Source organism: Bufo bufo, chromosome 1 (assembly GCF_905171765.1).
Source record: "Bufo bufo chromosome 1, aBufBuf1.1, whole genome shotgun sequence".
Lineage (NCBI taxonomy): Eukaryota > Metazoa > Chordata > Amphibia > Anura > Bufonidae > Bufo > Bufo bufo.
The window spans coordinates 417746137-417761020 of record NC_053389.1 but is presented as its reverse complement, the minus strand read 5'-3'; the positions used below and the strand labels follow the sequence as shown (position 1 = coordinate 417761020).

The 14884-nt window shown below is 41.5% G+C and overlaps 1 protein-coding gene across 2 annotated transcripts in view; it reads left to right on the top strand.

Moving 5' to 3' along the window:
• The window catches only part of ERGIC1 (endoplasmic reticulum-golgi intermediate compartment 1), a 109187-nt gene extending 95224 nt beyond the window's left edge, over positions 1 to 13963 (top strand). For both annotated transcript variants that reach the window (XM_040406348.1, XM_040406340.1), the window contains exon 10: positions 10384 to 13963. In XM_040406348.1, coding sequence (XP_040262282.1) covers positions 10384 to 10491 — 108 coding nt within the window. In that variant the 3' untranslated portion in view covers positions 10492 to 13963. The remainder of the gene's footprint in view (positions 1 to 10383) is intronic.
• The last annotated feature ends 921 nt before the right edge of the window (positions 13964 to 14884 follow it).

Here is a 14884-nt window from a genome sequence, read left to right as displayed (position 1 = left end):
GGCAAATGATGTCTATATTGTACCTATGTATTATAATCTCTATAGTAATGACAACATCTTATTCATGACTACACAGAAGGAAATCATAGCCTTCCCCTTACTTTTTTTTAATTTTATATATATATAGCTTACTTTTTCCAGCGACGATCTCTGTGTTTTATCTCTTCATCTGAGGAAAATGTGACTGTGGTGAGAAATGAGAACTATGCTTCACTGCACGGCATGCGGATATAAACGCAGCTATGGACCATTATACTTTCAGAACAGCTGGTGTATACCACAGACACAGCATGATGTTGAATCAATTTCCACCTTCTCATAATTCCATAGTTGGCAACAGCCTTTAAAATAATTTTCCAAGATTTTAAAACTGACGACCTATCCTCAGTATCTGATTGGTGGGGGTCTGACACCTGGGACCCCCACCAATCAGATACTGATGACCTATCCTGAGGATAGGTCATCAGTAGTGTTGAGCGAATCGAGTTCGGACTGCTGTATCTGTAACATCAGACAGGAGACTAAGCAAGTCTCGCGTTACTTGTGGCTAGAAGAAGGCCTCAGTAGAGCCCATACATTTTATTGCGGTACAGAGCGTATATTATAAACAAAGTTAGGCTGGATTCACACACAGTGTTCTGTGACGTTTCTTCATACTCCATACAAAGCGTTGTTGTTTTTGTGACATTTTTGGCAGTTCTGATTTTTTTTTTTTTTTTTTTTCTCTAATACCATGCATGTTTTAGGTATGCTTTTTTTATTTCTAGTGTATTTCTAGGCTTCTCTATTGAACATAAAAATGTCAGAAAAAAAGCACTTTGTTTAGTAAAGCAAAGGTACCAAAAACTCTTGTAGGGAAAAAAAACTCCAAAAGTGAACTAAAAAGTTAGGAAAGGTGTAAAGAGAAAAACTGTACTTTTCTCTTTTGAATCTGCTACAACGTTTGCCTTAAAAACTACATCAAAACAATGTGATTACATTGATTCCGTTCCATTTTAGGGTGGTTTCATAGCATTTAAAAATTTTTTTAAATAAAACACTGCAGCCAAGATGTTAGCTGTAAGTCAGTAGACCAGGGATGGCCAACCTGAGGCTCTCCAGCTTGTTGCAAAACTAGAACTCCCAGAATTCTCAGACTACCTACAGCCATCAGCCTACAGCAGGGCATGGTGGGAGTTGTAGTTTTACAACAGCTGGAGGGCCGCAGGTTTTCATTCACGGTCTAGAAAACCTGAAGAATGGATACAGCAAGTCTATTATAAAGTCCTCTAACTTTCCATTGCACAAGCACTGAATCCAGAGTAGACTTTTACGTGAATTTAAACTCTGTAGTTGTCACGAGGGTGTCAAGAACCACGCCTGACTCCGTTATACCCGGGGTCAGGAGGTCGCAGCGGTTGGCTGCACGCTCTATGTAAGATAGGGCTGTTTCCTTATTGTAGCTTTCTGGGTTTGCTTTGCAAACCCTTTTAGTGACCGTGGTGCGGACTAGCGATCCCACCGGCCCGTTCACTATCTAGGGCTCATTTTAGGGAAAGGACAGACAAAACAGACAAACACATACACCCAGGTGGGCGACCACAATAGACCACAAAGGTCCAACAGGGATCCGGAGGGTAGCGTTCTGGACCAACTACCAGAGAACGCAGCAACACAGCTCCAGAAGGTCAGAATAGATGTCCAGGCAGGAAGCTCTATATCTGGCAACCAGAGAAGTGTGAGAGGGGAATATAAGGAGGTTGGGAGTGCTGGACAAGGAACAGCTGAGGAGAAGGAGCTACGGATCCCTGAGTGAGCCAAAAAGGGTTGCAAGGCAAACCCAGAAAGCTACCATAAAGAAACAGCACTATCTTACATAGAGCGCGCAGCCAACCGCTGCGACTTCCTGACCCCGGGTATAACGGAGTCAGGCGTGGTTCTTGACACCCTTGTGACAGTAGTCTGAAGATACATGTCCTGTAAAGAGGCCGAGAAGAAATACTTTGTATGTACAGTGAACTTTTAATTCTTAATACAACATATGGAAATTGCATATGAGAAGATATAGCTGTAATAACAAGTGACAAAGTGTGAACCAACACATACATGTTTCCCGTTGCTGCCCTCTGAGTGCGTGTCGGCTAATAATAGTAATTCTGATATCTTATTTAAGGATAATGAGAATGTAATAACTATATTCCAAGCGCATGACATCTCACCAGTTTGGGGTGCCTCGTGGTATTTTGTGTGGGCAGTTGGATTTCAGTGGCAGCTGTTAGGTTCTAAAGTTAAGTTATGGCCCTAGCATGGTTTGGGACATTAACTTCAGTTGACATATTGCCAAGATGGTAGAGTTCTCGTGCTTTTCTAGGATACCAGTTTCTGCCTATCAGCAGATTCTCTATTTTATTTCACATATACATTTGGAAACGTAATCCTCAAGATTTCAGCCACACTGCTGCTGATCCATTATTTGGTAGACACTTATAGCTTCTTGTCTGACAATACATGACCTTCATTTTATATTAGTTTGTAATATGGAATATACAGCATAATCAGTATTTTGGAATTGTTACCTGTTTGTAACTGTTACATTGGTGGCCTGTGCCTACCTTTGTCACACTGCCAGGCAATATTTCACTCACTGCAGCCTGTCCAGTGGCCAATAACTACCAGCCCCTCTCCCCATCCTTGAGGCTGTCCGGTCCACCTTACTCGTCTATAACCGCATCCCGCAGGCTGTGGCCTGCTTCTTGACGGCAAAGGCCTCTCCCTTCTGCTCACTAGGGCTTACATTTGTTCCTTCCAGCTGTTAAAGGGCCAGTGTATGCTCACCCTAATTCACCCCACCCTATGGCTGACCTCCTCTGGGTACTTAAGGCATCTTCCCCTATGGGAGGGTGCCTGAGCAATAGGTTATCTGGCTGCTGTTAACTTATACTCCATGTGAGTCTGCCCTTGCATGTAACTCTGCAATCACTAATAAAGAAGCGTGAACATGAACATGGATGGTGAGTGCGATGCATCTTTTTGATCTTGCTTTCAATTATATTCTGCTTAATCTTCGCACCCCGTTTTCCTGGATGGTCGGAGGAGGCCAGGACTGTGTTCCCTGATATCTCAGGTGCAGGACGGTGCCCTCAATACCTCTCGTTATATATATCTGGCTTGTTAGTCCCCTGCAAACTTGTTCTGTAGTAGTATGTAGTATTAGTTTGTCTGCCTGTGTACTGACTTCTGCCCAAAACCTGGATTCTGACCTGACCTCAGACTGTTTATTGTATTCCTCGTATTTTGCCTGTTCTGAGCTCGGCCTGACCTGACTGCGCTTTTGCATCATACTTTGTCTCTGACCCCTGTGGGTCCGCTGTTAACCACATAGAGACTATTTCCGGAGGTAGTGGCCTGGTGGCTCCCCCTCGGGGATTTCCAGATTTTTGTATATTGTGAATACCAAGGGACTGTCAGGGTTAGCCCAAAGCCAAATCTGTTTAACCCAGTAGTTCCACACCCACTGTCATAACAGTAATTGGTCATTCATGAAGATGCCCAGAGAGATGCTTGTGGATATACAGTGTATGCAGAGGTGTAACTTGCAGCTCCTGGGCTGGAGCTAGCAAGTGCCATTTATAATACTGGTGTCTCCTTATGTGTCAGAGAGGCTTTGGGCCTCTACATGTACAAGGGCTCAGGTGCAATTGCTACTCCTGCACCTTTCCATAACTGTATGTACTTTATGTATTTTTGGACTTAAAGGAGTATTCTCATCTCAGACACATATCCACAGAATACGCCATAAATCTCTGATAGATGCAGACCTCTCTAGAAAGATGACCAGGTGTACTCCCATAGAAATGAATAGGCCTTACAGAAACTGCTTAGCAGTGAACTTGGCTGTTTCTGTAAATGTGACCACCTCTTACAGTGTGGATGTGGAAGACAGCAGAACTGGGTCAAGGGGCTCCCTTTCTAGAGATAGCTACATGTCCCACCTTTTTATCAGCCATTTATGACACATCCTGTAGATATGCCATAAATGTCTGAGATGAAAGTACCCCTTTAAACCTCTACGAGTAAGAAAAGTTTAGGCAGATGTGATCCATGAAGAAAATGTATGGGTTGCTAAGCATAGATAATGGTCTATAGAGTGTATAGTACCATATTTATCATTTAACTTGGATCGAAAGTAGACTAAAGAGGTAATTGAAAAATACATAATATGAACCAATGTGACAAGATGCTGATACCTTCAATTTAAAAGGTGATATAGAAAGACTAAAATGATCGAAGGGATTTAAAATAAAAATGTCATTTTAAGTGCTAAAAGTTGGTGATTTCTCCAGTAAAGTCAACTGTATCCAAAACATCATTATCAGGGTATATACAGAAGTCATAGAGGCCCTTTAATGTATCATTTCTTTTTCCACTGTATTTTTTAAAATTACCAGCACAGAAGTTAGCACCAGTCTTTATAGGGGCCTGAACACTAATCTAGAATTCCAAATTCCCTGCTTCTCTCTACATAGTCATAGACTGAAAGGGAGCCTTTCACCTGCAAAATCAGTTTTAATGCAAGGATTAGAGGAACAGATATCACAAGAAAGGTATGGGTGTCTTTTAGTCACCTATCCTATATGCTTACTTTGGAACAATTTGTAGGTAGCAGGCTCCCTTGGAATGATTCCGGCTGCTTACAGCCACTAATGGGGGAGCTAATTGCCCATAGATTTATACAGCTAGCATTGAAACCAATAGTAGCTGTATGACAAGGAAAAGCAATTCAGTGCTGGGCACCATAGCAGTTGTGTGATTTCCCGCTATGGTAAGTATGCCGCTGATCACCTCTTCCTTCTAAGGCTACTTGCACATGAACGTTGTTTGTTTCAGTGTCCGTTCCGTTTTTTTGTTTTTTTTTGCGGATAGGATGCAGATCCGCAAAAAATGTGAATAGCACACCGTGTGCTGTCCGCATCAGTATGTCCGTTCTGTAGCCCCGCAAAAAAATAGAACATGTCCTATTCTTGTCCATTTTAGGCATTGTTACAATGGATCCGCAAAAAAAAACGGATGGCATACGGATGTCATCCGTTTTATTTTGCGGACCGCAAAACACATACGGTCGTGTGCATGTAGCTAAAGGAGCAGGTTTTAATTTTTTTTATTTCATCAGTCTGAACCTATATATAGGTAATACACTAACCTTTATTTACCGTATGTAGCGTCAATAAAGAGTATACAGCAGCACTTTTACAAATGTATGGAAGACCTGATTTGCACTAGTGGGTCTCACGTTAAAAGGGGTTGTCTGGACTCTAATATTGGTGGCCTGGGATAGCTCATCAGTATTAGAACAGTAGGGGCCAATTCCCAGGACTTCCTCTGATCAGCTTGTTTACCTGGCACAGTGGCAGCCGCGCATGGTACTGCAGCTTAGTTATTGGGAGTCTGAGCTCGCCGATCATATATTATTGACGTACAGTATGCTAAGGATAGGCCATCATCATTTAAGTCACAGAAAACCCCTTGAAGCACAAGTAGAGTTTTCAGTGTTTCTATTTTAAAGTGCGGCCTTTACACATTGTAAATCTGTCTGCTTTGAGCTAACGCTATAGAAGATGTTCTGCAGTGCGTGTCCTGACATATATTCCTCTTCATCATAGCTGTACAATTTTTGGGCTGCTGATGAGACCTTTCCTCTGTCACTCCACATTAAGTATTAGCACATTCTCCTTTATTTTCAGTAGTGAGTCACTGCTCTAACATACAGTCAGTGTTTCCCTGGCTCTGCGCTGGTAGCCCTGGTCCCACGTCACTGTGAGTATAGGAACCGGTGTGTCACTTGGGCACATGCTAATGGGTCACACCTTGTGAAGCCCACAATGCCAACAGTGACCTTGCCACACATAACATTCCACAGTTATTCTGTACTCTTGGCTGGGACCTTATGATGAAGATATAGTATGGGCTGAATTTATTAAAACTGTAGAGGACCTGTCACCACAAAAGGCAGCGCAGTCTGCAGGCAACATGTTATAGAGCAGGAGAAGCTGAGCAGACTGATATACACTCACCTAAAGAATTATTAGGAACACCTGTTCTATTTCTCATTAATGCAATTATCTAGTCAACCAATCACATGGCAGTTGCTTCAATGCATTTGGGGGGGTGGTCCTGGTCAAGACAATCTCCTGAACTCCAAACTGAATGTCAGAATGGGAAAGAAAGGTGATTTAAGCAATTTTGAGCGTGGCATGGTTGTTGGTGCCAGACGGGCCGGTCTGAGTATTTCACAATCTGCTCAGTTACTGGGATTTTCACGCACAACCATTTCTAGGGTTTACAAAGAATGGTGTGAAAAGGGAAAAACATCCAGTATGCGGCAGTCCTGTGGGCAAAAATGCCTTGTGGATGCTAGAGGTCAGAGATAAAAGAGCTGATAAAAGAGCAACGTTGACTGAAATAACCACTCGTTACAACCGATGTATGCAGCAAAGCATTTGTGAAGCCACAACACGCACAACCTTGAGGCGGATGGGCTACAACAGCAGAAGACCCCACCGGGTACCACTCATCTCCACTACAAATAGGAAAAAGAGGCTACAATTTGCACGAGCTCACCAAAATTGGACTGTTGAAGACTGGAAAAATATTGCCTGGTCTGATGAGTCTCGATTTCTGTTGAGACATTCAAATGGTAGAGTCCGAATTTGGCGTAAACAGAATGAGAACATGTATCCATCCTCTGATGGCTACTTCCAGCAGGATATTGCACCATGTCACAAAGCTCGAATCATTTCAAATTGGTTTCTTGAACATGACAATGAGTTCACTGTACTAAAATGGCCCCCACAGTCACCAGATCTCAACCCAATAGAGCATCTTTGGGATGTGGTGGAACGGGAGCTTCGTGCCCTGGATGTGCATCCCTCAAATGTCCATCAACTGCAAGATGCTATCCTATCAATATGGGCCAACATTTCTAAAGAATGCTATCAGCGCTGATCTTGTTGAATCAATGCCACGTAGAATTAAGGCAGTTCTGAAGGCAAAAGGGGGTCCAACACCATATTAGTATGGTGTTCCTAATAATTCTTTAGGTGAGTGTATAGCTTTGTTGGAAAATATTCAGTAAAACTCATAATTTTTATATTTAGATTTGCAGACCTGCGAAGAGCTATCAGTACAGGAGGGAGGTGATATCAGTGACTGACAGCTATCTCTGTATGCATACTTATACACACAATGCTATCAATCACTGATTACTCCTACTCCCTGCACCGATAGCTGTTCACAGGGCCTGCAAAAAAAGGAAAATCTATAAATTATGAAGTGTTACTGTTGGTAAATTAAATGAGGCCCATTATCTCCCTCAGGCTACTTTCACACCTCCGGTTTTAATTCCAGCAGAGGAGTGTCACGTCAAAGGACTTCATAGGGGATGTGCACAAAGTGTTTTGGAGAAAAGATCCGAAGGTTAAAATGTCCTGTAAATGAGTGTTCAAGTGTTTAGAGGATTAGCAACCAGTTTGATTGTAGTTTTCATATTGGTTACTATAGACAGCACTAAAACAGTCACAATCAATCTATGGGGGCAAGTACAGCACTTGCGCTATGTCAAGCAGTCCTACAGAAGTGAATGGAGCAGTGGCCATGCCTATGCCCCACTGCTCCATTCTCATGGGGCACTCTGGAACCTCCGCTCTTGTGACCGCAGGGGATCCCAGTGGCAGGGCCCCCAGAGATCAGACATTAACCTCTATGCTGTGGATAGAGATAAGTATCTGTAAAGGAACAACTGACCAAATTTAGTAACTGTAATAACTAACCAATTATTTGCTTTTAGATCAGGGTACTGTCACACAGGCATGTTTTTTATGCCGTTTTTGAAGCTAAAACCAGGAGTGGATTTGGTTAATACGATCTATATTTTATGATCTGAAGCTGATTTTGTCTTAAAAAATTTAATAAAAAAATCTTGAATAAAACCTGCACGTGTGACGGCACCCGTAGGGTACAGCCAACTGTAGTGAGTCTTCTGTTCATTTGTTTTAGTTTTTTCTCTTATTTATTTAAGCTGGTTTATAGTGCTACATTTCTTTTGATAAATCAGCTGTTATCCAGGGGTCTCTTCCAGGGGCTGTCCTCTGCTTCATAAATGTGATTATTTTTTCAAATTACAGTCCAAATCAAAGAAATCCCCACCATTGCTCTTCTATTTAATAATTATTATGCAATTATTTTTCATCATGAAAAGCCAAATAACTAAATGTATATTATTCTCTAAAATCCACACAGAGAGACCACATGGTTTCCATTCAGAAGCTTTTTCTATTTATGGCTGCTTTTCTCCGCAGACATGTATGTGAGCAAGGGATCATTTCTGTGACTAAATTAGACTTAGTCAACCAAAATTAATCAGGTCACATATTTTGCATGACGGAACGTGGGTTTTAAAACAGCTGTTGCCCCAGGGAACTGATATGTTTTCTGTAAACAGACCAAATATATATTTTGATGGCTACGAACGGATGGTCAACCTGCTTCATTCCAACTAGCAAAGCATTCTGGGAGTTATAGTTACAGCTGGGCTGTCACCAAGTCTCCTCTTTTAGAACATCTCGGTTTTTACAGTCCTAATTTGCCTTCTAGTAAAATTCCTTATATAGACTAACATATTCGGGGTGTGACATTTTGTAGATCAAGGTAAGCCCTTTTTACAAGAAGTGTTTTAATGGCTTCTCATCAATGGAGTAAACAATTGCTCTCCTATCTGAAAGCTGCTTTTGAGAGTTGTTGAAATGTAAAGGAAGCCTGTCACATTGAACATGGTGCCCTATCTTTAGGTAGCATGTTACAGAGTAGAAGAAGCTGAGCAGATTGATATGCCGTTTTTTGGGAAACGTACCAGTATAACTTATACTTTGTTCATTTTGCGCTTTTTATGATTTGGAGTCCAGTGGGTGGTAATATTCAGTGACCAACAACTTTCCCTATGAGTGTGCTTATAGAGATAGTAGTCAGTCACTGATAAGACCATTCTCTCGACTTCTAAGTAAAATAGGAGGGCCGTAAAGGAATAAATGCAAGTTATATTGAATCTTTTCCCAGAACACTACATATTACCGGTAATCTGCTTAGCTCCTACTGCTCTGTGACATACTGCTTAAAGATAGGGCATCCTGTTCAATGTGACAGGCTCCCTTTAAAACAGAAAGTGACTTCTTTCCTATACAACCCTTTTTAAAACAGTCCAGCACTCTCCAATAGATGTCCTATAGTATCTAACACTTTCATTGGTGCTTAAAGAGGACCTTTCACTTGTAAAAACAATGTCAACTAAGTATGCTGACATATAGAGCGGCGCCCGGGGATCTCACTGCACTTACTATTATCCCCGGGCGCCGCTCTGTTCTCCCGTTATCCCCTCCGGTACCTTTGCTCTGTAAGTTATAGTAGGTGGTGTCTTCCCTTGTCCTGTGGGCGTCTCCTTCTCCTAGGCTGCAGCGCTGGCCAATCGCAGCGCACAGCTCACAGCCTGGGAGGTTTTTTTCTCCCATGCGGTGCGCTGCGATTGGCCAGCGCTACAGCCTAGGAGAAGGAGATGCCCACAGGACATCGGGAGAGGGGAGAACGGAGCGGCGCCCGGGGATAATAGTAAGTGCAGTGAGATCCCCGGGCGCCGCTCTATATGTCAGCATACTTAGTTCACATTGTTTTTACAAGTGAAAGGTCCTCTTTAAAACTTATTCCATAAAAATTGTTGTAATTTTTAGTACAAATGTTACAATTTATTGATTGGTGTCATTGCTGTTTGTGGGACAAAAACCCATAATTTGTGAAAGCTATTACATGCAAATTTGAAGGAGATGCCCACAATGACTCTACATGTTGTAGCCAACTCCTAATCACCCTTTTTCAGAACCTAAAAAATTTGAATCTATTTGTTACTTTTTGGTACTGCATCCAAACTGCACATGTGCTGTAAAAAAGGAAATGTGACTGAAAAATGAAGAAAAAAAAAAACATTTTTAGAATGTGTAAGAATTTTGCTTTGCCCTGATCACTATGTTCATGAAGGGTAAATGTTGTCCTTAGGTTGATAATGTGGTAATTTTCACCTTCTTCCTTTAGGGGGTGCTTTCACGCATGTCGTTTTGATGATTTTTGATTTTTTTTTTTTTTTACAAGAGTGGCTCATATATTGAAGAAACTTGTAGTTTTGGCTTCAAAACTGGATCAAATGGCATGTGTTAAAAAGTACCCTTTCAGTTAGCGAGTCCATCCCATGTAGAAGTCATATTTTGCGATCAGAAGGAAGTCATACCTCATGCCTGAATCTGTCATTTATTAGCTGGTTCCCTTTGATTGTTATATGTGATTTATCTATATCTTATTCCAACGCAGGTATGTGCCATCATTGGTGGAACGTTCACTGTAGCCGGCATTCTGGATTCTTGTATTTTTACTGCATCTGAAGCCTGGAAGAAAATTCAACTGGGAAAAATTCACTAGGAACGGTTTGTCATCTCCTGCCACCAGCCAGAGCACATGGAAGATATTGGAGAAGCATCAATTTATAAGGAAATGTATACTGTATTTTGTAGTTTTCATTGAAGAAAAAGACATGACTTGTCATTTATCTCATTTCTGGGTATATCGTCATATGGGACTTTTTAGAAAATTCTAGAAATACTATGACATTACTCCAGGAGCCCCTTTTAAAGGTACCAAGTGTCTATGGAGGTAGCCATTTTTTCAGCTGATCAATAATCACATAAACTTGTTGCCCATACTCCTAATGCGTTACTAGATTTGGATGATCCTATAAAATGGTTGCCTCCCTTGGAGGAAATAGGCCATTTGGCCTCCTCTCATCTATAGTGACACATTCTAGATTCTGTATTTGATCTGGACTCCCCCGCAAGCACTTTATAATGAAGTCCTAGTTCAGATCTGTGCAGAACGTATTTTGTGCCAAGACAAACCTAAATAATCCCATATCCTCTCTAGGTAGTGCTTTCGGTCACATCACATTGTAAATTGACTGTTTTTGTTCTATGAGATTTATCCCGTGATGCATATTTTTGTATTTATTTTCCAGGTCATGCTAACAGTTGATATTGTCTGTTACTTCTTGATATCTTATTTATATATCCCATTGTATTTTGGATATCCTAACAGACGTTGGGTGAAAACAAAGATGAAGGGTTTCAATATGCCGATCCTTTATCCAAGTATGAGATGAGAGGTGTTCAGCAGCAACTTATCTTCCTTTCCCTATGAAATAAGCCTTCCCCCTTAGCTGAACATGTATATGGGGAGGATCAAGAGAGAGAGCGGTTTGGCCAACAGCTCCAACCTCCTCGTAAACATTCTTGACAAGTTTAGCTTATCTTATGTGTCTGGCCAAACTAGAAAAGTGACCAAATGTGGGGCCTTCTGTTTCTTGGTGTTGATACTTCAAAATATAATATAGGAAAAAGGGACTTCTGCTAACATTTTGTTTTTACTGTAGTCTTGTTCCATATCTGTAATAACGGTTTGTTCTTGTCCCACCTTGAGTCATATGCTGCTGCCCACCATTGACAGTATCCAGATGACCTCTACTTGTAAATGCAGCATTTCTTTTTAACTAAAAGGTTCCCATAGCTTTTAACTAGTAAAGCTGCTGTTAAAATAGTAGATGGAAAGTTAATCTATTTTTACTTCTGCATCCAGAGTTTATTTTTAACCGATTTTTCATAAAAGCTAGGGTTTCCATTTTGACCTATTGTAAAACAGTACCACAATAAGGCTCTTCCTTCATAGGAGCGTGAAAATGGAAATAAGAGTGCTAAGTCTGCCCTACTGTATGATGGCCACCATTCCCATCATGATGTCAGTCATTTCAAAGGAAGAATAGCGCATCATTTTACAGCATTGTAGTATTTACTAAAACAGACATGTCGGGGGAGCTGATGGATCCTTCCTGACGTAATTTTTTTTTGTTTTTATTACAATAAGCCGTTAAGAGAATAGGAAGCATGGGGCATTATGTCTAAACAGTGAAACCTCATCACAATCAATCAGATTCCAGCTCTCATCCTCCCACGGCTTATTTAATGAGGAAGCAGTAATCTGAATGGTTGCTATGGGAAATATTGAAACTTTTCTAAGCAAGTTATAGTGTAATAAACCCTACGTGAGTGGCCTTTGCATAACTGAACAAGGGCCATCCTCAGTAAATATGTCTGCAGATGAGTTCCAGGCTTTCCATAGAAGGCATCCCAAGTACATCCTGTTGGAGCAGATCTAAGGATTAGAGCAGGATCAATTTCATAGTAGCTGTATCCTATATTAGGGACCAACTTAGTGCATGTCAGATGTTCTATCTATAGTTCTGTGTATTTAATTACATATCTAAAAGTGTCCGGCGACAACAGGGTTCATTTTACTAAACACAGCCATGCTGCAGACAACTGGCAATAGCCCTAGGTGACTGACCATTGCACTTGAATGGACCCTGGTTTGTCACGTAACATTGTGCATTCTGAAAACCAAGGAGAACTTGTTAAGAGCAAACATATAGGAGTCTGACATTCGGCAGCTCTGTCATAACAGCCAATAAAAGTGCCACACATAAAAACAGCAGCACAAGATTGTGTAGAGACAGTATCTCATAAGCCGATAGTAACACACACTAATTCTATTCAGTCATAATCATGTACCATCTATTGTATCGACTGCATTCTGGAAGTGCAGGCTGAAACTAAAGCTTTGACCGCCTTGAAAAATCCACTAGATGCCACCAGTCACTCTCCTGCTCTGCATCATTATTTCGTTAACCATTGGCTAGGGCTAGAAGATAAATTTTGTAATAAAACGACTCCCTGCTGTCCCACAACGTTTTTAGTTTACTGTCAAAGGCACCAAAGGTTGACCACAAGATCAAAACTGACCAAAGGTCACACTCTATGGAAGTCAGGGACTTGATGTCTTGGTGGAGATATTGATTAAAAGTTGCGCACTCTTGGAAAAAGAACACTAAAAAGTATTAAATGGCCGTTCTCTAACTGTTCAGTTCAACAAAAATTCCCAAGAGTCTCTGAAGAAGCACTCCGGGATTTTATTTCTTTAGCTATATAGTCAAGGATAGACCATTTTGTTTATGCCTTATGTATACCTGTTTTATTTGATGTGTAATTTGTGGGTTGTCAGCCGTCTTGATTCCTTCTCCTCTCGGATATGGTTTTTCTAATGAAACCTATATTTCCCATCATACCTGGCTTTGCAAAGATAGAGGAGGCAGAGTCTCACCATACTGCAATGCGCTGTGTAAGGGCAGCCATGACAGATAAGTGACACAGAACTGCTATTCCCTTATACTGCAGGGCCTCCATGTTCTCCTATGTGATGCTGCTTAAGCCTGTCTGCCCTGTCATCTCTCCTTTATCAGGTGTTACAGGCAGGGAGACAGTGTGAAGCTACATCCCATCGAACTACACTGGAGACTACACAGATGGCATAGACAGGCAGGAGGTTCTAAGGAAGTCCACCACAGCGAGAGACCACTTTCCTGTCTTGAGGTTAAGTGACCAGGTTACCTTAATGAAAAGGTTCAATATGTATGGATGTAACTGAGTTACACTGCTAGAATGCTGGTGTGGAGTTAGTAATATATGTTAAAAAAATAAAATATGAAGAACTGGTTTCCATGAACCTTCTTCTAATACTACTACCGCAGACTAGTGGTTCCGGTTGAATATATTTTCCATTAACACTAAAACAGTAGAGTCTATACTACGACTATGACTCTTACTGACCAGGTGCGATGACATGGCATTTGTAACTTGACTGGGCTTCCCCACTCATCCCATTACTAACATAGATGGATACAAGTCTTCCACAGAATGACACTTGACATGGTATGACAATGAGATGGAGATTGTCTTCAATTTAATGGTATTAATACCGGCAGATTAACACATTGGTTTCTCTAGCTTAAAGAGGACATTTCACCGATCCTGACATTGTGAACTAAGTATCATGACCTATACAGCGGCGCCCAGGGATCTCACTGCACTTACTATTAACCCTGGGCGCCGATCCGTTCTCCCGTTATGTCCTCCGTCATGTTCGGGGACTTGGTTATAGAAGGCGGGTTCTGCTGGGCGTCTCCTTCTCCTAGGCTGTAGCGCTGGCCAATCGCATCGCAGAGCTCACAGCCTGGGAGAAAAAAACCGCTGCGCTGCGATTGGCCAGCGCTACAGCCTAGGAGAAGGAGACACCCAGCAGAACCCGCCTACTATAACCAAGTCCCCGAACATAACGGAGGACATAACGGGAGAACGGAGCGGCGCCCAGGGATAATAAGTGCAGTGAGATCCCTGGGCGCCGCTGTATGTCATGATACTTTTCACAATGTCAGGATCGGTGAAAGGTCCTCTTTAATTTAGGTGAGATTATATGCTTTTTTATTTTAGGTACAATATGGGATTATATGCTTTTTTTTTTTTTTTTTTTTTAGGTACAATATGGGTACGCTTGGAGGTTTAATTGTTTTGATTTTAAGCTAGGTCTATATGAAGGAGGTCTGAGCTTGGTGTGTTCCTTAAGTGCTGTCATTATTATTCTTATCTACCTCTTAGATGGTGAAATGTTTCGGCTTATCCCTTCTTATGCATTATCTTACCACCTACAAAACAGCGTACTTTTGTAATATAACAAATTGTTTTGTTACCTCACCCCAGATATATCTTGGGTTTTACATGTTTGAAAGGAACTGGTCAAACATCATTAGACAGGCCCTGTTACCTCTCCTGACATGTCTGTTTTAGGCTTATTGCTCACTTGCGTAAAACAGATCCGGCAGGCTGTCGGATCCATCCTTGCCGAGCACTGCTAGCATTCCGTCCGGCTCCATTCA